At 43.7% G+C, this 26,931-nt stretch overlaps 2 protein-coding genes across 2 annotated transcripts in view; one reads left to right on the top strand and one right to left on the bottom strand.

Moving 5' to 3' along the window:
* The first annotated feature begins 3,506 nt into the window (after positions 1-3,506).
* Positions 3,507-19,848, top strand: gpr26 (G protein-coupled receptor 26). The gene is made up of 3 exons (XM_002937804.5): positions 3,507-4,686; positions 14,829-14,942; positions 17,604-19,848. Exons 1-3 carry the CDS (start codon positions 4,019-4,021, stop codon positions 17,836-17,838), a joined length of 1,017 nt encoding a protein of 338 aa, XP_002937850.2. The 5' UTR covers positions 3,507-4,018; the 3' UTR covers positions 17,839-19,848.
* Positions 19,849-23,360: 3,512 nt separating this feature from the next.
* The window catches only part of cpxm2 (carboxypeptidase X (M14 family), member 2), a 59,148-nt gene continuing 55,577 nt past the window's right edge, over positions 23,361-26,931 (bottom strand). Inside the window, exon 15 of the mRNA XM_031905942.1 lies at positions 23,361-24,485. Coding sequence (XP_031761802.1) covers positions 24,235-24,485 — 251 coding nt within the window. The 3' untranslated portion in view covers positions 23,361-24,234. The remainder of the gene's footprint in view (positions 24,486-26,931) is intronic.

The raw sequence follows: 26,931 nt of genomic DNA, 5'->3' as shown, positions 1-26,931 counted from the left end.
TCCCTAGAACCTTGCCATCCTGGCACCCCACAGTTTGTACATTTGTAATGGTGCCAAATCTAAAGATATCCCAGGAATGCCCTTTATGCTGCCCAGGGGGTCTTCTTCCTACATTTAGCAGGTAAACTTCCATGGATGAGAGTGGGAATTTACAGCCCAGTGGGCAGAGGAGGCATCAGAGCTGAGGGACAGTGTTTCAGGGCGAGAGGGCCTGGTGAGTTTGCTACTAACTATCTTGTGAGTTTCATAACTACTCTGTCTATCTACGTTACTTGGGTTTACTTGGAAGGGTTGAACTTGATGGACTCTGGTCATTTTTCAACCCTATGTAACTATGTAACTACTTATCTACTGATCTATCTATCACCTACCTGTTTCATCTATCTATCTATATCTATCTATCTATCTATCTATCTATCTATCTATCTATCTATCATCTATGTAATCCATCCATCTATCTGTCTGTCTATCTATATCTTTATATATCTATCTACTGTATTTAAGTATCTGTTTAACTATCACCCATCTATCTATCTATCATCTATCTATCTATCTATTTATCCATGTATCTATTTATCAATCTGTCTATCTATCTATCTATCTATCTATCTATCTATCTATCTATCTATCTATCAGCTCAGCCAGATAGAGGTCAGCTAGATAGATAACTATCGATCAGCTAGATAGATAGAGCTATCTGTCTGTCTGTCTGTCTGTCAATCAATCAATCATTCAATCTTCATATCTAATCTCATCTATCTATCTAATCTTTATCTAGCATGTATCCATTTGGAGAGTATGGAGCAGTTTGGCATTAGCAATTGCACAGAGCTGATAATAATTTCATCAGGTATCTCTAATATTGTGGCAGTTAACATCTCCCCCACTGATATCTCTTCTGGGGGAAGGGGGGAAATGACTTGATATCTCTGGGGGGGATGAGTTGTTGCAAGTCAAAATAAATACAGGAGATGAATTATATGGATTATTCATTAGGCCAGTAAGAGCTGGAGGGAAGATACCGATGAGTGCCAGAGAATACTAAAACTATGGAATGAAAGCCCTGTGATATAGAGGTGAGGATTTATTAAGACCATATTGTATGGTACCAAGGTCACAATCGTGGGTTCTGTTATTGGAGACTGGGGGATGTCACACTACGTGTACAGAAAAGTAAAATAAGAGGGAAAGTTCCATAGCTTGAAAGGGTCAAATAAACGTTGGAAATAATTGTTTCTGTGCATTCATCTGTGAATATATACATTATCTAGAGATGCACGAGTCTTGTATATCAAACACTTCCACCTTCTCCCAAGCAGTGATCCATAAATAGTTAATCTCATTAGCAGTCAGACCCAATGTCTCCTAGTCCTAGGCACCTAGTTACAAGGCTGCTTCTACCGCTTCCATCCTCCCTCCTCTAGGGATGGGCAGTATGGCAGCCCCTGCTCCGCCATAGAGAATGAAGGTTTATATAACGTTATGAAGATATTGTGCTGTGCAGTCTGGGAATTTTCACCAATCAGCAAGTTTATTCACTTTCCTCTGTGTTCCCTTCATCTTCAGTTTTAACCTTTTCGTCTTTTTACTCCTTTATCCAACCTCTACTTTGTGCCTATTGGAGTTACCCACACGCCCTTTTCCCTCCTCAGTTATTCAACTATTAGATTTTACTATATTAAATCAGTTACTTTATGTACCTTCAATTTGGATTTTACCTCCCTGTCCCTTGCTGCCTTTAACATTGGGCTTGTTACTTGCTCAGCCCTGTGTCCCTGAACCCAACCTTGGAATTGTAATACTTTTAATTGCGGTGCCCATCAATCCCTCTCTGTACCTCCTCCTGATCCCCTTCTCCCCTCATCAGTGTTTGCTTTTTCTCCCTCCTTTGCCTCATTGGTGTTACATTATCATACTGTATTTAAGTTTTGCCTAGAAAGTGTTAATCCAATTTGATGTATTGCTTTTATTAAACATTATCACTATTGGATGCTGATTGATACAGTAAGTTATTCTGTCACAGCGTTTGTTTCTACTCCTTACACTGAGAATCATTGAGCTGTGCCTGACATGGTTAGGGGATTTGGGAAAGATAATAGCAGTTAGCACACAATCTGTGCAATGCCTCAGGCAAATTATCATCAATATATATGTCTTGTACAGTATGTGATTCTCCCTGTCTCACAGTCCTTTACCATGCGCAGCACTAACATTAACTCTACACTTAATCTCCACTGCTACTATAGGCACCATCTCTCCCTACTATACCTGCTATCCCACAGCCCCAGTCCCTTCCCAGAGGCTATTATCCCCCCACTGTTACTATAGGCACCATCTCTCCCTACTATACCTGCTATCCCACAGCCCCAGTCCCTTCCCAGAGGCTATTATCCCACTGTTACTATAGGCACCATCTCTCCCTACTATACCTGCTATCCCACAGCCCCAGTCCCTTCCCAGAGGCTATTATCCCACTGCTACTATAGGCACCATCTCTCCCTACTATACCTGCTATCCCACAGCCCCAGTCCCTTCCCAGAGGCTATTATCCCACTGCTACTATAGGCACCATCTCTCCCTACTATACCTGCTATCCCACAGCCCCAGTCCCTTCCCAGAGGCTATTTTCCCCCCACTGCTACTATAGGCACCATCTCTCCCTACTATACCTGCTATCCCACAGCCACAGTCCCTTCCCAGAGGCTATTATCCCCCCACTGCTACTATAGGCACCATCTCTCCCTACTATACCTGCTATCCCACAGCCACAATCCCTTCCCAGAGGCTATTATCCTACTGCTACTATAGGCACAATCTCTCCCTACTATACCTGCTATCCCACAGCCCCAGTCCCTTCCCAGAGGCTATTATCCCCCCACTGCTACTATAGGCACCATCTCTCCCTACTATACCTGCTATCCCACAGCCCCAGTCCCTTCCCAGAGGCTATTATCCCACTGCTACTATAGGCACCATCTCTCCCTACTATACCTGCTATCCCACAGCTCCAGTCCCTTCCCAGAGGCTATTATCCCCCCACTGCTACTATAGGCACCATCTCTCCCTACTATACCTGCTATCCCACAGCCCCAGTCCCTTCCCAGAGGCTATTATCCCCCCACTGCTACTATAGGCACCATCTCTCCCTACTATACCTGCTATCCCACAGCCCCAGTCCCTTCCCAGAGGCTATTATCCCCCACTGCTACTATAGGCACCATCTCTCCCTACTATACCTGCTATCCCACAGCCCCAGTCCCTTCCCAGAGGCTATTATCCCCCCACTGCTACTATAGGCACCATCTCTCCCTACTATACCTGCTATCCCACAGCCCCAGTCCCTTCCCAGAGGCTATTATCCCCCCACTGCTACTATAGGCACCATCTCTCCCTACTATACCTGCTATCCCACAGCCCCAGTCCCTTCCCAGAGGCTATTATCCCCCCACTGCTACTATAGGCACCATATCACCCTACTGTACCTGCTATCCCACAGCCCCAGTCCCTTCCCAGAGGCTATTATCCCCCCACTGCTACTATAGGCACCATATCACCCTACTAGCCCCTATATATACCCCACAGCCACAGCCCTGTGTGCCCTCTGTGTATAATGCCATGGTGCCAAGCTCCTTGGAGCCCCAGAGGTTGCTGCTGGAAGGTGGGCATGAGAAGGTTCCCTGTGACTCTCAGAGAGGCAGCAGCTCTGTGTCTGGTTAAACCCTCCCCTAACCATGGATATCTGCTCATTTTCCCTTGTAGCACGGTGGGCTCAGCGTCTAATCGCAGAGGAAGGCTGCGATAGGAAATGTATATCAAACCCACTCTCCCCAGTGCCCAGGCAGAGACCTCTTATAGTCGCAGCTACTAATCAGCTCAGTGCAAGGGGAACCTTATGGGTGTTTAAATGAGAGGTAGAAGAGACCAGGGCACCCCGGTATCCGGCTTCCCTAAGGGCCAGCCCAGGCAGACTGGTTCCGACCCGGCCATGCAGCATGTTTAGCCCCAGAATGCCCCAGCCATGGAGCTGTGGGGGGCGATTGGCTGCCTCTGGCTGGGGGTGCTGATGCTGGCGGCGTTGCTGTCCAACGTTGTGGTGCTGATCTGCTTCCTCGGCTCCGCTGATATCCGCAGGCAGGTACCGGGGCTGTTCACTCTCAACCTGACGCTGTGCAACCTGCTACTGAGCGGCATTAACATGCCCCTGACCCTGGTGGGGCTGATACACGGCTCCCAGCCCGGCGGGGAAGGGCTATGCAGGGCGGCGGGGTTCTTGGAAACTTTCCTGACCAGTAACTCCATGCTGAGTATGGCTGCCCTAAGCATTGACCGCTGGGTGGCTGTAATCTTCCCGCTCAGCTATCACTCCAAGATGCGCTACCAGGACGCGGCGGTCATTCTGCTTTACTCCTGGATCCACTCCCTGGCTTTCCCCACTGTGGCTCTGTGTCTGTCCTGGATCAGCTTCCACCCCATCTATGGCTCCTGTACCCTGTACAACAAGAGGCCGGAGGATGAAGCCTCCTTTCTGGCGTTTATAGTCCTCTTCCACCTGCTGAGCTTCCTCCTCTCCTTCCTGGTCCTGTGTGTGACTTACCTACAGGTGCTGAAGGTGGCCCGCTCCCACTGCCGGAGGATCGACGTGATCACCATGCAGACTCTGGTGCTCCTGGTGGATCTGCACCCCAGGTAGGTCCCTGAATGGCAGCTATTGGCACAGTGAGGGCATCACAAGATACCCAACATTGGGCCTGATTCACTAAAGGGCGATAAAACGTGCGCTATTTTTATTGTGCGCTAAAATTTTTACCGCGTCTTAATTTTGGCGATTTTTCGCACGATTCACTATAAGCATACTTGCGCTTTTTTACGCGCGATATTGCATGCGTTATTTAACTCACGAAAAGACTATTTCAATGCGGTATTTGCCGGTACATGCGCTAAATTACACGAATAATCGCCGCATATGAATGGTAGCATAGAAATAGTGTATAAAAATTGTCGAAGCATATAAATGGTGTATATAAATATTAGCCACATATAAATAGTAGATGCTTATAAATAGTAGCCGCTAGTGATGAGCGAATGTGTTCTGGTTTCTTTAGTGAAAAATTAGCAAATCTTTCGAAAGATCCACGAAACGGAAAAAATGTTGTGCGGGCAAAAAATTTGTTGCTGTGACTATTATTTTTTGACACTTGTATAAATTTTTGGACGTGCGGTGAATTTTTGCGTGGCAAATTTTTTCATGCGTTTTGCCATTGGCAGAATGTTTTGAGAAACGCATGAAAAAATCCGCCGCGAAAAAATTCAACGCACGTCCAAAAATTCGCTGCGAATCCATGCCTGGCGAAACATTTCATCACTTGTAGCCAAATAGAAATAGTTGCGCAAATGAACGCACGCCATGTTAGCCATACACGCCAATACTTGCGGAAAATTACTGTATTAAAAATGAACATTTCGCTGCAAACTGGCGGCTGCGTCACTCTAGGGGAAACACAGACTTGAATAAATAACACTGTAAGTCCATATTTTATTGCAAAAAATCATTTACTGTACTTTTGTATAATTTTTCGCCTGCCTGTAGTAGGTGTTAATTTTCACATAGCCGAATGCGATATTTAGCGCGCAAAAGTTATAGTGAATCATGCGATCGTATTCTTTTCAGCGCGGAAATTAACGCATTAACTAGTGCGAGAAATAACCCATGCGAAAATGGCGATTTTTCGCACGCGATAATACTATGGTGAATCGCGCGCAAATTATTTTGCGTTTTTTAACGCGAAAAAGCGTGCAATAATTTTTATCGCCCTTTAGTGAATCAGGCCCATTAGGTTTTATGGGTTAAAGGAACAGTAACACCAAAAAATGAAAATATATCAAAGCAATTAAACTATACTGCTAACTGGCACTGGTACTGCTGGGGTGTGTTTTAAAAACTCTGCTATAGTTTATATAAATACCCTGCTGTGTATCTATGGGGCAGACATTATTATTATTATTAACATTTATTTATAAAGCGCCAACATATCCCGCAGCGCTGTACAATAAGTGGGTTTCATACATTGGACATACAGAGTAACATATAAAGCAATCAATAACCGATACAAGAGGCGAAGAGAGCCCTGCCCAAAAGAGCTTACACTCTACAAAAGGAGAAAAGGCACAGGTTACATAGCAGATAACAGATAAAACACCATTGTATTCTACAGGGCATATTAGTTATCTGCTATGTAACCTGTGCCTTTTCTCCTTTTTTCCAGCTTGAATGGCTGCCCCCGTGGCTACACAGCAGGGTATTCATATTAATTATAGTAGTGTTCCTGAAACAAACACACCAGTGTTACCATTGCAGGGCAGCAGTACATTATATTTTAATTACTTTAAACACTTTCATTTTTCTGGTGTTACTGTTCCTTCTCCTTGTAGATTGTAAGCTCTTTTGGGCAGGGCTCTCTTCACCTCTTGTATCGGTTATTGATTGCTTTATATGTTACTCTGTATGTCCAATGTATTAAACCCACTTATTGTACAGCGCTGCGGGATATGTTGGTGCTTTATAAATAAATGTTAATAATAATAATAATAAGGTCAGTGCTGTAATAAATCCATCCAAAGTCACTTTACTTTGCCCCAGCATGATAATTAAGAAGCAAGCTCACTCTTAAATAAAATTTCAGTATGCTGAATAATTGCAGCATCTGTGCGGTTGGTCTTATTTCATTGGGGCCGTTTTTCTCCTGAGTCCAAAGTCCAAAGTTGCTAACGTCAATCAACCCAGTAACCAAAAAGGAGTCCAACAGAAATGCTAGATTTTCATTGTATACTTTTCTCTTCTGGTTTCTAGGGTGAGGTACCATAGCATTCTGAAGGGACAAAAAACAGTAAACTACAATAGTGCATAAAGATTCATTTTCATCTACTAAAGACAGGAGTTCTTCCTTACTGTTTAATTGCATTCATTAGAAAACCATTGCAAAGTCTAATTAGCAAGGGAAAATACACCTTGCTTGGGCTAGAGAAGTTTTGTTGAAAGGAAAAAAATATTTATATTTTAATATTTAGTTTTCCTTCTCTCCCTGGTTGGAGACCACTTGAATACATAATGTAATAAAGCTCAGACACCTTCACTTACAACATTAACCATACATCAAAATGTAACTATGTACTGGTACAGCCTACAAAGAAGTGGCCTATGGAGTGTAGCAAGTAGAAACTCTGTACAGGACTTCCAGCAAAGTAAAATGACTGTATGATCAGTGGGCACGGTTCAGTTAGGTTACTGTATGGCCATTATAGGGTTACTGTATAGACAATTGCATTACCATTTTTATTAGGGGCAATATCAGAATGATAGCGTATGGGCTATGTTAGCGTATGGGCTATGTTACTGTATGGGCTATGTTAGCGTATGGGTTATGTTAGTGTATGGGCTATGTTAGCGTATGGGTTATGTTAGTGTATGGGTTATGTTAGCGTATGGGTTATGTTAGTGTATGGGCTATGTTAGCGTATGGGTTATGTTAGTGTATGGGCTATGTTAGCGTTTGGGCTATGTTAGCGTATGGGTTATGTTAGCGTATGGGTTATGTTAGCATATGGGCTATGTTAGCGTATGGGTTATGTTAGCGTATGGGTTATGTTAGCGTATGGGCTATGTTAACGTATGGGTTATGTTAGAGTATGGGATATGTTAGCGTATGGGCTATGTTAGCGGATGGGTTATGTTAGTGTATGGGCTATGTTAGCGTATGGGTTATGTTAGCGTTTGGGCTATGTTAGCGTATGGGTTATGTTAGCGTATGGGCTATGTTAGCGTATGGGTTATGTTAGTGTATGGGCTATGTTAGCGTATGGGTTATGTTAGTGTATGGGCTATGTTAGCGTTTGGGCTATGTTAGCGTATGGGTTATGTTAGCGTATGGGTTATGTTAGCATATGGGCTATGTTAGCGTATGGGTTATGTTAGCGTATGGGTTATGTTAGCGTATGGGCTATGTTAACATAGTAACATAGTAACATACATAGTAACATAGTAAGTTGGGTTGAAAAAAGACATACGTCCATCAAGTTCAACCATAATGCCTATACCTAACCTGCCTAACTACTAGTTGATCCAGAGGAAGGCAAAAAACCCCATCTGAAGCCTCTCTAATTTGCCTCAGAGGGGAAAAAATTCCTTCCTGACTCCAAGATGGCAATCGGACCAGTCCCTGTATCAACTTGTACTAAGAGCTATCTCCCATAACCGTGTATTCCCTCACTTGCTAAGAATCCATCCAGCCCCTTCTTAAAGCTATATAATGTATCAGCCAGCACGACTGATTCGGGGAGGGAATTCCAGAACCTCACAGCTCTCACTGTAAAAAATCCTTTCCGAATATTTAAATGGAACCTCCCTTCTTCTAAACGGAGTGGGTACCCTCGTGTCCGTTGGAAGGACCTACTGGTAAATAAAACATTAGAGAGGTTATTATATGATCCCCTTATATATTTATACATAGTTATCATGTCACCTCTTAAGCGCCTCTTCTCCAGTGTAAACAGACCCAACTTGGCCAGTCTTTCTTCATAACCGAGACTTTCCATACCCTTTACCAGCTTAGTTGCCCTTCTCTGGACCCTCTCTAGCTCAATAATGTCCCGTTTGAGCACTGGAGACCAAAACTGAACAGCATATTCTAGATGGGGCCTTACCAGCGCTCTGTAAAGGGGAAGAATAACCCCCTCCTCCCGTGAATCTATACCCCTTTTAATACAGCTCAGAACCTTGTTTGCCCTTGCAGCTGCTGCCTGGCATTGCTTGCTACAGCCAAGTTTATTATCTACAAGGACTCCAAGATCCTTCTCCATTATGGATTTGCCTAGTGCAGTCCCATTAAGGTTATACGGGGCGTATAACGTATGGGTTATGTTAGAGTATGGGATATGTTAGCGTATGGGCTATGTTAGCGGATGGGTTATGTTAGTGTATGGGCTATGTTAGCGTATGGGTTATGTTAGCGTTTGGGCTATGTTAGCGTATGGGTTATGTTAGCATATGGGTTATGTTAGCGTATGGGTTATGTTAGCATATGGGCTATGTTAGCGTATGGGTTATGTTAGCATATGGGTTATGTTAGCGTATGGGCTATGTTAACGTATGGGTTATGTTAGAGTATGGGATATGTTAGCGTATGGGCTATGTTAGCGGATGGGTTATGTTAGAGTATGGGTTATGTTAGCGTATGGGCTATGTTAGCGTATGGGTTATGTTAGCGTATGGGTTATGTTAGCGTATGGGCTATGTTAACGTATGGGTTATGTTAGAGTATGGGATATGTTAGCGTATGGGCTATGTTAGCGTATGGGTTATGTTAGCGTATGGGATATGTTAGCGTATGGGCTATGTTAGCGTATGGGTTATGTTAGCGTATGGGTTATGTTAGCGTATGGGCTATGTTAGCGTATGGGTTATGTTAGCGTATGGGTTATGTTAGCGTATGGGCTATGTTAACGTATGGGTTATGTTAGAGTATGGGATATGTTAGCGTATGGGCTATGTTAGCGTATGGGTTATGTTAGAGTATGGGTTATGTTAGCGTATGGGCTATGTTAGCATATGGGTTATGTTAGCGTATGGGTTATGTTAGCGTATGGGCTATGTTAACGTATGGGTTATGTTAGAGTATGGGATATGTTAGCGTATGGGCTATGTTAGCGTATGGGTTATGTTAGCGTATGGGCTATGTTAACGTATGGGTTATGTTAGAGTATGGGATATGTTAGCGTATGGGCTATGTTAGCGTATGGGTTATGTTAGAGTATGGGTTATGTTAGCGTATGGGCTATGTTAGCGTATGGGTTATGTTAGAGTATGGGTTATGTTAGCGTATGGGCTATGTTAGCGTATGGGCTATGTTAACGTATGGGTTATGTTAGTGTATGGGCTATGTTAACGTATGGGTTATGTTAGTGTATGGGCTATGTTAGCGTATGGGCTATGTTAGCGTATGGGCTATGTTAGCGTATGGGTTATGTTAGCGTATGGGTTATGTTAGCGTATGGGCTATGTTAACGTATGGGTTATGTTAGAGTATGGGATATGTTAGCGTATGGGCTATGTTAGCGTATGGGTTATGTTAGCGTATGGGATATGTTAGCGTATGGGCTATGTTAGCGTATGGGTTATGTTAGCGTATGGGTTATGTTAGCGTATGGGCTATGTTAGCGTATGGGTTATGTTAGCGTATGGGTTATGTTAGCGTATGGGCTATGTTAACGTATGGGTTATGTTAGAGTATGGGATATGTTAGCGTATGGGCTATGTTAGCGTATGGGTTATGTTAGAGTATGGGTTATGTTAGCGTATGGGCTATGTTAGCATATGGGTTATGTTAGCGTATGGGTTATGTTAGCGTATGGGCTATGTTAACGTATGGGTTATGTTAGAGTATGGGATATGTTAGCGTATGGGCTATGTTAGCGTATGGGTTATGTTAGAGTATGGGTTATGTTAGCGTATGGGCTATGTTAGCGTATGGGTTATGTTAGAGTATGGGTTATGTTAGCGTATGGGCTATGTTAGCGTATGGGCTATGTTAACGTATGGGTTATGTTAGTGTATGGGCTATGTTAACGTATGGGTTATGTTAGTGTATGGGCTATGTTAGTGTATGGGCTATGTTAGCGTATGGGTTATGTTAGAGTATGGGTTATGTTAGTGTATGGGCTATGTTAGAGTATGGGTTATGTTAGCGTATGGGCTATGTTAGCGTATGGGTTATGTTAGAGTATGGGTTATGTTAGCGTATGGGCTATGTTAACGTATGGGTTATGTTAGTGTATGGGCTATGTTAACGTATGGGTTATGTTAGCGTATGGGCTATGTTAACGTATGGGTTAGCCTATAGTCTATGCCAGTTGGGTTACTATATGGCCAATATCAGCAGGTATAGTCATAAGGGATAGGGTTAAAGTGCGACTAAGACCAGGAAATAATTATGACATAAAACATTTAAGGGGTAGTTAAAGAATATGAGGTAAGCAGGGTTGGACTGGGGCTGCTACCTCAGGGGCCCCCACCACCAGCCCCTCCCACACCCCCTCTGGAGCCCCCACCACCAGCCCCTCCCACGATGTGCGTGCTTTGTACTTACTAGGCAGGGATTGGGTCTGGGTTGGCGGGGCCCAATGGGTTTTATCCTAGTGTCCTGCTGGCCCAGTCCGAACAATGGGAATAAAGTAGAAAAAACAGAAACACACCAGTATTTTTTTTTGCACTTTGTGCCCTGCTGCAATGTCAACCCCTGTGAGTGTGGGGGGCGTGCAAGGACCTGTCTTTCCCCCATGGATACAGTGCTGTCTGTGTGCAGCCATGAATTCATGAGGAGTAGGTGGAAGGAGGCGCATAGGTGTCTGCTGTCCCTCCCCATTCCCTAAATCCTACATTACGTAATGGTTACTGTATGGTCCCTATCCCTTGGGTTACTGTACGGTCCCTATCCCTTGGGTTACTGTACGGTCCCTATCCCTTGGGTTACTGTACGGTCCCTATCCCTTGGGTTACTGTACGGTCCCTATCCCTTGGGTTACTGTACGGTCCCTATCCCTTGGGTTACTGTACGGTCCCTATCCCTTGGGTTACTGTATGGTCCCTATCCCTTGGGTTACTGTACGGTCCCTATCCCTTGGGTTACTGTACGGCCCCTATCCCTTGGGTTACTGTACGGTCCCTATCCCTTGGGTTACTGTACGGCCCCTATCCCTTGGGTTACTGTACGGTCCCTATCCCTTGGGTTACTGTACGGCCCCTATCCCTTGGGTTACTGTACGGTCCCTATCCTTGGGTTACTGTACGGTCCCTATCCCTTGGGTTACTGTACGGCCCTATCCCTTGGGTTACTGTACGGCCCCTATCCCTTGGGTTACTGTACGGTCCCTATCCCTTGGGTTACTGTACGGCCCCTATCCCTTGGGTTACTGTACGGCCCCTATCCCTTGGGTTACTGTACGGTCCCTATCCCTTGGGTTACTGTACGGTCCCTATCCCTTGGGTTACTGTACGGCCCCTATCCCTTGGCTTACTGTACGGTCCCTATCCCTTGGGTTACTGTACGGTCCCTATCCCTTGGGTTACTGTACGGCCCCTATCCCTTGGGTTACTGTACGGTCCCTATCCCTTGGGTCACTGTACGGTCCCTATCCCTTGGGTTACTGTACGGTCCCTATCCCTTGGGTTACTGTACGGTCCCTATCCCTTGGGTCACTGTACGGCCCCTATCCCTTGGGTTACTGTACGGTCCCTATCCCTTGGGTTACTGTACGGTCCCTATCCCTTGGGTTACTGTACGGCCCCTATCCCTTGGGTTACTGTACGGCCCCTATCCCTTGGGTTACTGTACGGTCCCTATCCCTTGGGTTACTGTACGGTCCCTATCCCTTGGGTTACTGTACGGCCCCTATCCCTTGGGTTACTGTACAGTCGCTTTTTAATGTATATACTTCATTAAATTGATACTTTTTATGTACAGTTTAGTTACGGGATATATCTTTTCTTTGTTTAATTGCTTAGATTCATATCAGCCAATGTATATGCCGCCCATACAGTGGAATTATTCGCCTCCAGCTACCCCTGTGCAATAAGTCACAATAACCTCCCCACCCCAGAACCAAAGAGGCCACGGAGATGCGTGCACCTAAACCTCAATACATTCATGCCTCATGTACCTACCTCTGGACTCATATTACTTTTACATGCGTCCTGCACATCTGTTTAATGACTGGTTGAATACCCTCTGTAGGCCTAGTCCTGATGTTGAAGAGTTTGGACATTTTGAAGTATATTCAGGATTGAAGGCTATGACCGATGAAAGCATAATCCAGTATATATTGATATTCCCCCTACAGCATTTCTGCTCAAGTGAGCAGAACACCATCTCCCCCATACACTCTCCTCCCTGCCCTTCCTTCCTGAGATTTCCTCTCTCTCTATACATTGTTATCAGCTTATGAGCTTCACCCGCTCTGCACAAACCCATTTCTGCCAACCAATATATTTATATAACATATGAACGTGAGGTGAGGATCTAAATAAGAGCCGAATAGCGCACATATGGCATAGAAGTCCAAATTCACTAAAGCAGTGAGCACCAAGACCAACTAAGGAAAGGCTCCTGGCATATTTTATTTCCAGCAGTTTGAATGTGACCCAACAGTGCAAAAGCAGTGGGAAGAAATTAACTTTATGTTGCCACTTAATAAATCTAAACCTAGGTCCTGCTCTTTAGCTACTATTCTGGTTAGAATACCTTTTATATTTTCTGTATGAATTTGATAAATGGAGACATTAAAGGGGTACTAAACCCTGCTGCACAGCACGGCTCAACCAAACTTAGCTGTTATTCAGTTGTTGATGGACTACAAATCCCAGAATAATGAAACATATAATAAGGTCAGTGTCGGACTGGCCCACCAGGATACCAGGAAAATTCCCGGTGAGCCCAGGTGTCAGTGGGCCCTCCTGCTCACCCAATCATTTGCCTTGTATGCCTATGGCCATTACTCAATTCTATATGAGAAGAAACAGAAGTAATGGAGGAAAGGTAATAGATAATAGTATGTATAAGAAAATGAATAAGAGACTGAAGAAAGTGAGTGAACAGAGAAGGGGAGAGTGGGCCTAAGGTCTAAGGTTTTCTGGTGGGCCCTTGGCATCTCAGTCCGACACTGAATAAGATTGTGACACGCTGGGAGCTGTAGTCCAGCAACATCAGGGTTGTATTCTTAAAGCAATATTGCACAATAAAATGCAAAAAATCCTCCAATGAGAATCCCAGCTGGTCTGTGTAAATCTGGCTCCCTGTTATTTGTTCTTGAAAATGGAGTTGGAAGCATTAAGCACAGTTTTCCAGCACTGAACAAGTCTGTCCTTTATGTCTGATTCCTGTTATATAATGATGGAAAGAAATTACATTATTATCTGTAAGATACCAGCAAGATGCCTGACACGGTGCTGGGAATCAGTGTTCTCATTGGTCTCTTCTGTTGCACTTATAATGAGGTTTTTAGACAATAGAATGATCACTGGTGAATTTTCTTGCATCAATAATTAAGTTTTCTGACAACTTCTATAGCAAAACTAGGGGGCACAGGGGGGCAGTGTAATGACTTGGTTTATAATCCCTGTAGATTTTAGAGTTTAAATTTGCTTAAGATTCCATTGTCTCCCTGGCTAAAACCTTTCTAATCCCCACCATAGGCCTCCTGTTGTGTTATAATCCTGCTGCAAAAAAAATAGGAAAGGGGCATGTGTTGGCAGTCTAGAGGTAAAGAATGGCCGCTGAGGGGACACTGAATAAGGAATAATTGTTAAAAAAAATTAGAATCATTTCCTTATAATGGAGATAAAATAAAAACTATTTGATTAAAATGCAGTCTGTGGGAGACGGACTTTCCATAATGAGGAGCTTGCTGGATAATGGGTTTCTGGATAACGAATACAATTCCTGCACCGCCTTATGTCTTCATTTATCCCCCCACAGCCAGTGTAGGTGACCCCGATTTAAAGCACAATGCTCTGCCGAATAGCTTTGTACATAACACCTTAAACTATAAATTCTATATTTGAAACTGCATGTGACAAATCCAACCCCCCCTCCCCCCCCCAAGAAAGATATTTCCGTGATCTGTGTAACAAGCGCTGTGCTGGGTAGAAGTGGCAGTTGTGTTTCCCTAGGTGTTTGCAATGAGCAGAAGGAATTACATTGCCATTACATTAATAAATATTGCCCTGTTTATTAAATACTAATAAATGTCACCTTGGAACTGACATTATTTCGTTTTGTCAGCGTCAGGCAGAGGTGTCTGGAGGAGCAGAAGAGAAGGAGGCAACGGGCGACCAAAAAGATCAGCACCTTTATTGGGACATTCCTGCTATGTTTTTCTCCTTATGTCATCACTAGGTAAGTGATCCCCTAGTTACTATGCATAGCACTTATAGGCAGATAGATATTTTTTAGACCCCCTTTTCTACCCTGCAGCCCTCCAGCTCTTGTTGGATTGTAGCAAGAGGGCCGCAGGCTGGACAAGGCAGACTTATGTGATTTTAAAGAGCACTGGAAGCTGTGAATAAGGAATAGATGCCCAAATAGATATAAGCACTGGCTCTGTGTAAAGCATAATGAGGCCCCCTTGCTTCTGGGTTTTGGTTCTCCTTAAAAAATGACATTGGAATAAAGGATAATAATAATCCAAAATGGGAACAGCTGAGCATACCCAAATTCTGTAAAATCTTAAACCTTTTAGTGTGATGTAGAGAGTAATATTCTGAGACAATTTGCAATTGGTCTTCATTTTTTACTATTTGTATTTTTTTTTTATTTTATACTATTTGTTAACTCTCCAGCTGGAATTTCAGCAGTTATCTGGTTGCTAGGATGCAAATTAACTTAGCAACCAGGGACTGTTTTGGATCACTGGTATATGAGTAGGAGAGGGCCTGAACAGGAAAATAGATCACAAAAAGTAACAATAACAATAAAATTGTAGCCTCACAGAGCAATAGTTTTTTGGCTGCCAGTGACCCCCATTTGAAAGCTGGAAAGAGTCAGAAGAAGAAGGCAAATAATTAAAAAAAATAAAGACCAATTGAAAAGTTGTTTAGAATTAACTATTTTATAACATACTAAGGCTGAGGATGAGCTGCCCAATGAGCCATTAGCTGCCCTGGCTTTTTGCAGCTCCATGGTTGGGGTAACAATCCCACCTAATGGCCCCTTCATTTCACTTTTTACATACTGTAACTTTGAACTAAAGGTGGTAACTGCTGCACTTTCAATGCAATGTAATAGAGGGTTAATTTGGAGCTGCCGTACTGTCGGGCCACAAATGTTTCAAATTGCCCCCTATGCCGTTTACACTGGGCATGCTCAGTGTGATAAAGAAGTAATTCAGCAACAGGATCAAAATGGATAGAAAATCGAATTTATCTTTATGTACCTGCGTCCCCAACAGCCGTAGCCCTTTTTGTGTGGCTTTAGTTGCACTTTAGCTGCTGTTTAAAATATGGAAGTTTTCTTTCCTGCACTTTATTCAAGGTCATAATAATAAAAGCTGCAAGCCTGGACTCCAACCACCTTTTAATTTAACACAACTGACTGTTTGATTTTCAAAGCAAGTGCAAATGTTTCCCCCAGGGTACACGTCCCTTGCACTGCAGGCCCCCCCTTCCTCTGTGGCACTGTATCAAAAGGCTCTGGGAAAGTCTAAATATACAGAGTTTGTGTCTTGGGATGTGTGTTCATTTGTCATCATCTGGGGTTTCTAAATGCCAGCTTGTCGGCACTAGTGATTTGCACAAGGCACCCCAAGTCTGTAGAAAGGGGTTGCTGGGAATTGTGGTTCAGATGGGAGGCCGCAGGTCGGACACCCCTGTAACGGTTGATCATTATGGAAAAGATACAGCACTACTGAAATGAATTAATAGGGATTTAGAAACCACGGATGAAGGTAAACTAACACAGATACTATTTAGAAGCTACATACATGTCCTTTTTGATTATGTTATTAATAATAATAATAATAATAAATGCTGTACTGAGCCTATGATAAAGCCCAGGGGGTCCTCCTCCAGGATCTACATAAATTGTGCCGTGTGTGTGTGCAGATTGAATTCCATTCTCTCTTCATCCGTCTGGATTCTCCAACCTGCCAGATAGACAGATAGATCTAGCAAGGTATCAGGCTGGCAGGCTGTGGAGAAGGCCCCATACATGGGCCACTAAGCTGCTGATTCTATAGAGGCATAGATGGCGGCTCTTATGAGCCAATGCGGTCCCCGATCTGATGGAAAAATCAAACCTGGCCAATCGAGATCTGCCCAATTTCAGGCAGATGTCAGTCAGGGAGGCCAATCAGTGGTGCCCATACACAGGCAGATAAGCTGCCAAATCAGTCTAAAGGACTGTTATGGGCAGCAGAAATATGGCCATCTTTAGGCACCCCCATTGATCAAAAAACTGCACCAGAGTACTTCTGTAAGTGCCCCATGTCTTTACTCTCTTCTGAGAGTTCCAGGATTAGGAAGAAGATGATAGTGGCACGGCAGTAATACCCCAATCCCATGCAGTTGAGCACAGGCCTGGCGTCTAACATTCTGCCTCTCCCCAGTGATTATATCTTTACTTCTCCTTTAATTCTGGTTATCTTAATATGTCCCACCTAATTACACTTTAAACTTTTGGGGCAGATTTAACTTGCTGATTCAACAGGGCAGATATCTATTGGGCAGGTTTTAAAATCCAGTCGGGGGGAAGGAAAACATAAGCTTAATTATGCAGCCCTCTCCCGAAGGCCTTCATTGGCCTCAGTTCAGCCCAATATGGACCGGCCCATTGGTGACCTTGCCAAATGAGAAAGGCCACCTTGTTTATGTTATAGGGACCTTAGAGTGTGAGCTTTCTAGGGGCAGAGACTGATGTGATCTCTTTATATAAATAAAGGATATTAATACACAATATTTGTTTGGAAAATCCCAAGATACCCCTGGAGGCTAACCCTAGTCACTAAATATAATGATTCATGTCCCTCAATGTCACTTCCTATTGTTTTCTCTGTCCCTTCAGGTTAGTGGAGATCTCCTCCTCGACTCCCATTAGCTCTCACTGGGGCATAGTGAGCCGGTGCCTGGCCTACAGCAAAGCTTTGTCTGACCCCTTTGTCTATTGCCTCTTACGGAACCAGTACAAGAACTGCTGCCGGGACCTGGTGAACAAACTGTTAAAGCGCAGTTCTGCCAATTCTGCCGCCCAGAGGATGAACTCGTACGTGGGGAGTTTGGTGCTAACCACTGAGCAATAAGTTTGGCAACACAACCAAGGAACATGTAACCAAAAAACGTCACACCGAAATTTTATTTACAAAAAAAAAAAAAAGAAGTTTTTGTATCGTGATGGTTTCATGTTCTACAAAAATCTCATTCCTGGAATATGCCCCCAGCAAGGAAAGCCACATACAGGATTTTGTATTGTTTCGTGGGGAGCTGCAGGGCATTTAGGGTAAAGCTGCTTGTTACCTGATACATGAATCAGCATTAAAAGAACGCACACAAAAAATGAATATTTTAAAGGGTAACTAAGGTACTAGAACAGTTGCCTATTAGCTATTCAGTGTATAGAACTGCTGTATTAGTTCCTGCCTATAGCAGCCCTATGATACTTGTAGTACATGAAGCCAGAAACCAGAAAATAGGCAATGATCTCCTTGTCTTTATTATTGTCCATTTCACTTCTATATCCAGTGGTGTAAGTATAGAGGCAGCAGAACCCAGAAAATACTTAACCCCCATTGGCCACATGAATGTGGGTGGCAGGATGCACAGGGATCCATAGTTACACCCAGGCTTGGACTGGGACCCAAACAGCCCCCTATAGGCCCAATACATAGTGAGTGTCTATAGCATCTTACAGCAGCCCCTCTGGCATTTCCCAGAACCCCCAGATTGCCAGTCCGGCAATTACTCCCTTAATGGCTTTCCCAGTGAGCAACAATGTAGGGAAGTTTTGGACCTCACCTGGAGGTCTTGCTACAGCCAATAGCATTAAGCCTGATAGTGATGTCCAGGCATAGGGGGTGCATTTTTGTTTGGGAGGCTGTGAATAGGAGAGTGGATGCTTCTCTATGGCAGGTTCTCATATCAGAGGGAGGCTAAACCTCCCTTAAAGGGAGACTCCACCCAAACACAACTTTTTGAAAAGTAAAAGCAACTTTGTAATATACATCAATTGAAAAATATGCAGCCTTTTATGTAATAATATGGTTTGGAACAGTTCCCTAAGCCCCGCCCCCTGTTCCCCTGCTGATCTGGCTGACTACCTTGAGACTCAAATAAAATGTAACAGTAGTCGCTTGCCTTCAGCCTTTCTTCAGCCTGCATCCTCCATATCCCACAATTCCCTGCACACGTGATATTAATAAGGAAAGGATCATCCTAGTGCAATGCATTGTGGGTTATGTAGTTCCTGCATGCTGTCTGTAAGCTGTGGGGAAGTTGTTACAATTTGCAACATCAATGTTTTAGTCCCTCCTCCCCTGCCAGGATTTCAAATGATGCAGAAAGAGAAGCACTGTTTTGCAGCTGGATTCAGCATATAAAAATGATATATTATAAAGGTATATTAGCGGTTTCCGTGCTGTGTGGGGGCTCTTTATCTAATTTTGGTTCAGAAGGTTCGAAGTTCCCCTTTAACCGTCAGCCTATGGGGCAAAGTGTACAAACATCAGCATGTTCTGTGCCCCAGTCCTGTGAGATATTTCATTGGCTGCAGAGTTCTGCCCATGAGACGGCGTACTTTCCCTTGTTGCAGCCTGAAGCACAAAAATAAAGCCAAGAAGCCAAGTCTCAGTCTTTAAATGGAATCATTTCTGCTGATTGTTAAATAGCGACAGGGGACTCACCTACCTAATGTGCGTACAGTCATCATAAAGAAAAGATGAAATGGAACATTGAGATCTGCAATAATTCCGTAATAATTCCCACGAAATGCTGCTGTTTCCTTATTTATGGAGTGTGAGACTTAAACTCACAGAAGACGCTGCTAATGATTCTGATTTAGGGACAATGGGGAGTTGGGAAATATATTTTTAGGTTACCATAGGAACAAGAACGAGGTAATAAAAAAAAAAATGGCACCGGAGGTACCGGCAAGACTTTGGGGTGTCAGGTGTAAGAGTTACAGTTGCACAAGAGATTCAGTTTCTGCTTATCTGATGCGCCACAGTGACTGGGTCCGGTGTCAGGGATGTGCGGGAATGATTACAATCTGTCCAAATATCAAAGCATTAAATGAAAAATAAAACCAGTGTTATTGATTGCATGTATCTTTAATGAAAACCCAAAGCCCTAGATGTGTAAAAAGCGTTATTTAGAGCCGATGCCAAAGCCCAAAGATTCTCAGCGCCGGAATGTGAAACTGTTTAAAGATAATTGGGCTCATTTCCTATGAGGTAGGTGCAATAAACGCTATTTGCACCTAGTACATGCGCATATAAAGGTGGCATCTGGGAAGTGCTGGCAATAGTGTGCTTACAGATACTGGGAATATGCCACACATGTGTCACTACAGCTAAGTCATATTGTTATCATGCACTCCATAGTGTTGAAGTCACACAGAGCTACTAGTAACAGCTACTTGTCACGGCTGCTAGAATAGACAATGCTGATCATTTACTGATAATTGTCTCTATGTGTGTTTTAGCAGAGGCAATTCTCAGTATTGTCAATGGCAGGGGATTTTCTGGCGTTTAGTAATTGTGACACAGTATAGTAGTTGCTACTAAGTAGCTCCGTGTGTCTTCACCCTTAAGGAAGGGAGAGCAGCTGGTGGGCCAGGTGATGTCACTGAGATAGAAAGGTAGAAATTTCTTCATAGGGCAGGGCAGCTGCCTCACCCTATACCCAGCCCTACACATCCTCGGAAGACAACGAGACATCGCAGCGTCGTGTATGCCATCCCACTGGCGATTTACATTCTAGCCGGTGGGATAGTATTGCAGGGAGATTAGTCGAAAGGTTTGTCGCAGCACGACTACTGACTAATGAGATCTCCCCTTATTATAATCCACCATAGGGACTAAGCTATACAGGTGAGACAGTTGGAACAAGAACTCGGCTCCAACAGGTCACCCATATAGAATTCCCAGACACCAATGGTGCAAGTCACGTAAACAGAGGGATGCCACACCATTAGTGATGAGCGAATCTGTTCGAAAAATTTGCAAAACGGCGAAAATGTAGTGTGGCAAAAAAAATTGTCACCCGCGGCTATTATTTTGTTGCACAGCTATTCTTTTGTCGCCCGCGGCTATTATTTCGTCGCCCACGGCTATTGTTCTGTCGCACGGCTATTATTTTTTTCATCCATTTCGCTAAACAATCCGCCAATGGTGAAACGCAGAAATTCGCCGCGAATCCATGCCTGGCGAAACATTCCGCCCATCACTAATAATTACCCCATATTGGGGGCAGAACAATCCTATTGAGTTTATTTCATGTTTCGCCCATCACTACACACCATCAATACTGGAATACAGAGCCCTGCATCTTATATTGATGTCATGGCAAAGACAAAGTCCCGGCCAGTGGTGGGTTAGGGGTCTAAAATTGGCACCAAGGCCCCACCTTTAAACAGGGCCAACTTTCCTTGGCTCCATTAGAATAAGCTTTAGAATGACAAAATCCTATACAAATATTTGCCCATGTCAGAATGGGGCCTCTGGTATTTGGGAGTTGTAGTAACATCAGCTAGGAGGGGCACGGGCTGATATGAATGCTTATAGCACAGAGGGGCACGGGCTGATATAAATGCTTATGGCACAGAGGGGCACGGGCTGATATAAATGCTTATGGCACAGAGGGGCACGGGCTGATATAAATGCTTATGGCACAGAGGGGCACAGGCTGATATAAATGCTTATGGCACAGAGGGGCACAGGCTGATATAAATGCTTATGGCACAGAGGGGCACGGGCTGATATAAATGCTTATGGCACAGAGGGGCACGGGCTGATATAAATGCTTATGGCACAGAGGGGCACGGGCTGATATAAATGCTTATGGCACAGAGGGGCACGGGCTGATATAAATGCTTATGGCACAGAGGGGCACGGGCTGATATAAATGCTTACAACAAGATTGCCCAACCTTTACAATTTTCAAAAACATATATAAGGTAACAATCACTTCCTAACTCGAGGCTTAAAAATAGTTCTTACATCAAAGTACCGTACAACGCAGAAGACGTTAATGTAATTTGCTAAACCTGCGCCTTTCTCTAATGTATCAGCTCCACACTCGGAACGAGTTAAAGCCAACACATCTGATTGTTTCACAGGAGGGGGAGTGCATTCCGGATGAAATCTGAGCAGCTGCTCTTATAACCAGTAAGACTACCAGCCAGAATCACATTATAGTTGGCTCCTTGGAATTTAATGGTAAAGACTGTAGCAGGTACAATGTAAATATCATAATAGCTGTAGTAGTGATAGAAGATTTACAGCCCATGTTGGACAATGAATTCGCAGCTCCCAGTAATTGGCTCACACAGGCACTAACATGGCCAGGTGGATTGGAAATTTACATTGAGACCAGTGGTTGCCAAACTTTCTCAGTTCAAGCCCCACTTGAAGGCCAGGTGCAACCTTTAAAAAGTTCAACCTTTCGGGGAGCCATTATCTGGAAACCCGTTAGGAAGAGGGCTCTGGATTCCGGGAAGGCTGTCTCCCCTAGACTCCATTTTAAACAAATTATTCTAATTTTTAAGAATGATTTACCTTTTCTCTGTAATAATAAAACAGTACCTGTACTTGATCCCAACTAAGATATAATTACCCCTTATTGGGGGCAGAACAGCCCTATTGGGTTTATTTCATGGTTAAATGATTCCCTTTTCTCTGTAATAATAAAACAGTACCTGTACTTGATCCCAACTAAGATATAATTACCCCTTATTGGGGGCAGAACAGCCCTATTGGGTTTATTTAATGGTTAAATGATTCCCTTTTCTCTGTAATAATAAAACAGTACCTGTACTTGATCCCAACTAAGATATAATTAATCCTTATTGGAGGCAAAACAATCTTAGACTTAAGGTATGGAGACCCCAATACCAGAAAGACTCTTTATCTGGAAATCCCCAGGTCCACGCATTCTGGATCACATGTCCAATACCTGAATAGAAAAATATCAGCGTATCAGTCATTTAGTCATAGTTCCAAAAGTATGTAGGACATTAAATACCTATTCACCACAAATCGCACCTTAACTAACCAAGCTGGGCTTTCTGGTGCATCTAGGAGAGTATCTAGGAGAGCAAATAGCCATTCTCCCCAATTATCACTATATCTTGCCTTTAGTCTGAACATCACTGACACTGCTCCAAGCCCCCCTGGGGAGTCAGCCCCACAATTGGCTCCAAGTTTAGACAGTCAACTTGAACATCCCAAACTCATCATTCCTATGGATGGACATGGGGCAGTTAAAATGATGGCTAGCTATATAGTTGATGGCAGGAGTACTGGAAGTAGAAGTAGAGAACATACGTCTGGTAAAGTTGGGAGCCCATATCTGGGTTCAGTTATCTCTTTAAGGTCCAATACGGTTAAACATGTAGGAAATGATTGAAATAGTTATCCTGCAGGCTGGTCTTCAGAATGGGCTTAGGTTAACATCTAGAAGAGCCAATCAGTATTCACCAGGAATCTTACCTTAATTGGCCTCCAGTTGCTTCCCAGTTCCTACACATTGATTTGAGTCCCCCTTGGATGGGGGGGTGGGCGGCTACAAACCCACATAGTTATTGTCATTGTTGGCTGAAAGACCTCCATTTTGCTATTTGTAACATGTTTATTTAGATCTTAAACACCTTTAGGCAATTCCTGATACATGGCATGTAATCATTCTAGGGTAACTAGGCAGTACACTAAAGAGATCAATCTGGCTTCAAGGACTAATGCATCATTTCATCTCACTAACAGAAAACTGATTAAACATCCCATAAATTAAGAACAGGATCTCTCGGCAGGAACACTTTAAGGAGCAGAAGACAATCAAAGGGAAACATAGTAAAAATGAAGAACCGCACTCGAGTCTGGATACAGGAGCTCTAATATCATCCCCCCTGATTTAAGCACAATGTGCTTTAATCACTTCTCTTTAAAGGCTATTGAGTTCAGTCATTTCACATTGAAGAGCCTGATTTCCTTTGACAGAAGCAAGAGAATTTTCCATTTTACCGTTGAGGAGACTGTAGTCATTAGGTTAGTCTGACATGTCTTTCTCACTGCGGCGTCATTTGTGCCTTGTACAAAGAATGGGAAATGTATAACAGGTAGTTCCAGAGACGGCAACGTCTGAAGATGATCAGCCCCATGATACTATCTAACGATACATGTTGTTTTTATCATATACTTAGCCAGCAGTTGGTTATATAACTACTTTCAAATGGAATACATTGCTGACTCCTTTGGAAATTGACGGCTTAATGATGTTCAAAGCATAGCATATGCTAAATATGCTTAAAGGGCAGTCATAAAATACAAGTTCAAGGAGCCAAGGAAAGACTGAAAGCAGCCATAAGAATAGGTTGTGCTTAGTGAGCAAGTTGCTTGCTGTTTGTATTCCTTCAGCCTAAGGCATCCAGAGGAGTTTTATGTTCTAGGTCTATCAACGTTTGTTCTCTAGAAGGTATGGGGTGAATTCTAGGCATGATGCCCCAGTCTGAATCTAATCCTTCTCCGGCGAAGAGACATGCTGACTGGCTGTTTTCCAAACTTCTGCATGATCTCTTTGATGCGCGCCAGGTTTGATTTGGCCAGGATAAAGTCACAGCGCGTAGCTCCCATCTCGTATCCCACCGCGCAGTTCTTGGTAGAGGATGTGAATCCTTCCGCGCGGGCCGTCACTGCATACTCTCCTGGGTTAAGCAGCCTCCAGTAATCTCCATCGCTCGCTGGGGACGATAAGTAGACATGATGATCATAAATTAATATCTATATTCACTGGGCATTGAAAAAAAATTCAGCTTTATTGATGACGACTAAACCGGAGCAGTTCTAGGACAAATCGGTGTTTCAAAAAATCCCGGTGGGCCCCGGCTCTAGTGGGCCCTTACCTGCGCTCCCCCTGCCCGACCGCTCCTGCCCCGACGCGTTAAATTACGAGCGTTAGGGGGAGGGCGTCGGGTGAGGGGCCCTGCGAGGGGGGTCAGGGGGGGCCTGCAAGGGGGGGGGAGGAGGGAATTAGGGGACACGGCCGGCGGGGGCACCTGCAGGGCCCCTGGGGCGGAAGCCCCGGTGGCCCCTTCACCCCCCAGTCCGACCCTGATTTTTATGGAACGCCTCAAACTGTAAATTTGAACAAATATTTTGTCCCCTAAATGTACTGATGCTTCCAGGGGAATACTCATCAGCAGATGAATGTTAGGGTGCTGAGTAACTATGCTGTATGATGGTTGGTCTGGTCACAAAGTGAAGAAACAGCTAATACAGTGAATTAACTTACAGCAGTGGTTGCGTGATTTTTTTTTTGTTCAAGGCCCCCTTTGAACCTTTGATCTGGGCCCCATCTGCTCAACAAGGTTACAGATATAATACAATGATGTATCAGCGTTCCTTTTGAAAGATACTAACTCCTAGATTCCGCTCTATTTGCCCTTTGATATTAAGCTTCCAAGAGTAAAAGAGCATAGGGGAAGATTCCCCTAATCTCACCATCACTGGCCCCAAGGTTTTACTCAAGGGGGGCAGCCCCACACATTGGAGTTCTTCACCTTTACATTAACTTTTAGTATGTGATAGAAAACTCTATTCCTAGCAGCTTATTATTTATAGTTTTTGAATTATTTGCCTTCCTCTTATTTACCTCTTGCAAGCTGGGGATCACTGACCCCGGCAGCCAAAAACTATTGCTCTGTGAGGCTACAATGACATTGCTATTGTTACTTTTAACTTATTTTTCAATGCATGTCCACTCCAAGTCATATTCCTTGTCTCTTAATTAAACCGCTGCCTGATCACTAGTGTAAATGAGACCCTAGACTCCAGACAGCCCCTGATATACCAAACTGGAGAGCTGCTAAACTAAAAGCTAAAATAACTGAAAAACCACAAAAAAATAAAAAGACAAGACCAATTGCAAATTGTCTCAAAATATTCATGTTTACATCACACAAAAGGTTAATTCAAAGATGAACTTCCACTGTAAGGTAATTGAGAAACACAATTCATGCCAAAATGTATACTCTGGTTGGTTACACACAAATACAAGAGCAAAAACAAAATACATAGTGGAATTTTCATTGCTTGTCTGTCAGGACTGGAACTCGGGGTAGGCAGGAGAGGCCTGACAATACTAAAGTATTACTTATAAAAGCATAATATGAAGAGCATTTAGCAATTCCTTTTCTCATACTTAATGGTGCTGGCTGCCATATTGCTCTCCTCAGCAGAGGAATTTTCCATAGACATCAACTGACAGTTCACTTCAGATCTATGTAGAACCCCAAAGGGTTGGAGGCAGAGGGAAGCTCACCACTGCTCTTTACTATACCTTGTGGTACTTACAGTTTATTTAGCATTTAACAAATAACATACCCTCCACATCTCTGCATCTCTGCACTAGTGGCACCCAGGAGGCCCAAGATCTTATGGTGGCCATACACGTAGCAATTTCAATCTTCATTCCCACCCTCCACTGACGTTCAGGGCTGAATCGTCAGATATGGAGGTAAAAACAATAGGATTTCTACCTCCTTCTGCCGATTCAGCCCTGAATGTAGATTTTGCTTGGGCGCCTTTCAATGGCTCCTGATCAAAATCTTTTATCCTGGCCGATCGGCGAGTCGACGATATCAGCAGCCTTTTACAATAACTGTTGCCTCATCGAGGTGCCATACAGGCACCGAATATTGTATGAAACAAGGTTTCGTGTGATATCATCGGTGCATGTATGGCCAGCTTTTACTGTATGCTGCAAGTAACATTTTGCCCATATTCTCTGCCCCTAATGCTTAATTGTGTTTAAGGTAAGATGAGGCTACTATAGGCTATTATGTCCCTTTACAAGCTAATTTATAGTCCAAGATCCTATAACGGTGCCAAGCAAACCCCAATACTCTGCCCAAACCGATCGCTGCCAGTGAATAAGCAGCTAAATTAATAAACACAAACCATTAATCAATAAGCATTGCATATCATCACAGCACGATTACATATTTAAAATACCATTAAAAAATCTCTGCAGGATATTATACAACCTGCTGCCCCCCCCCAGGTCCAGCAATGTATCCGAGGTAGCTGAGCCCCTCATACTGATAAAATGTATTAGCAAGGCAGCGCGTGGGAGGCTGAACTAATCTTGGCAGCATCTACACTCAGCATGTGTTCACTGGAACGTCT

Source organism: Xenopus tropicalis, chromosome 7 (assembly GCF_000004195.4).
Source record: "Xenopus tropicalis strain Nigerian chromosome 7, UCB_Xtro_10.0, whole genome shotgun sequence".
Lineage (NCBI taxonomy): Eukaryota > Metazoa > Chordata > Amphibia > Anura > Pipidae > Xenopus > Xenopus tropicalis.
Note: the sequence above shows the minus strand (reverse complement) of the source record. Positions and strands in the feature narration are given on the sequence as shown.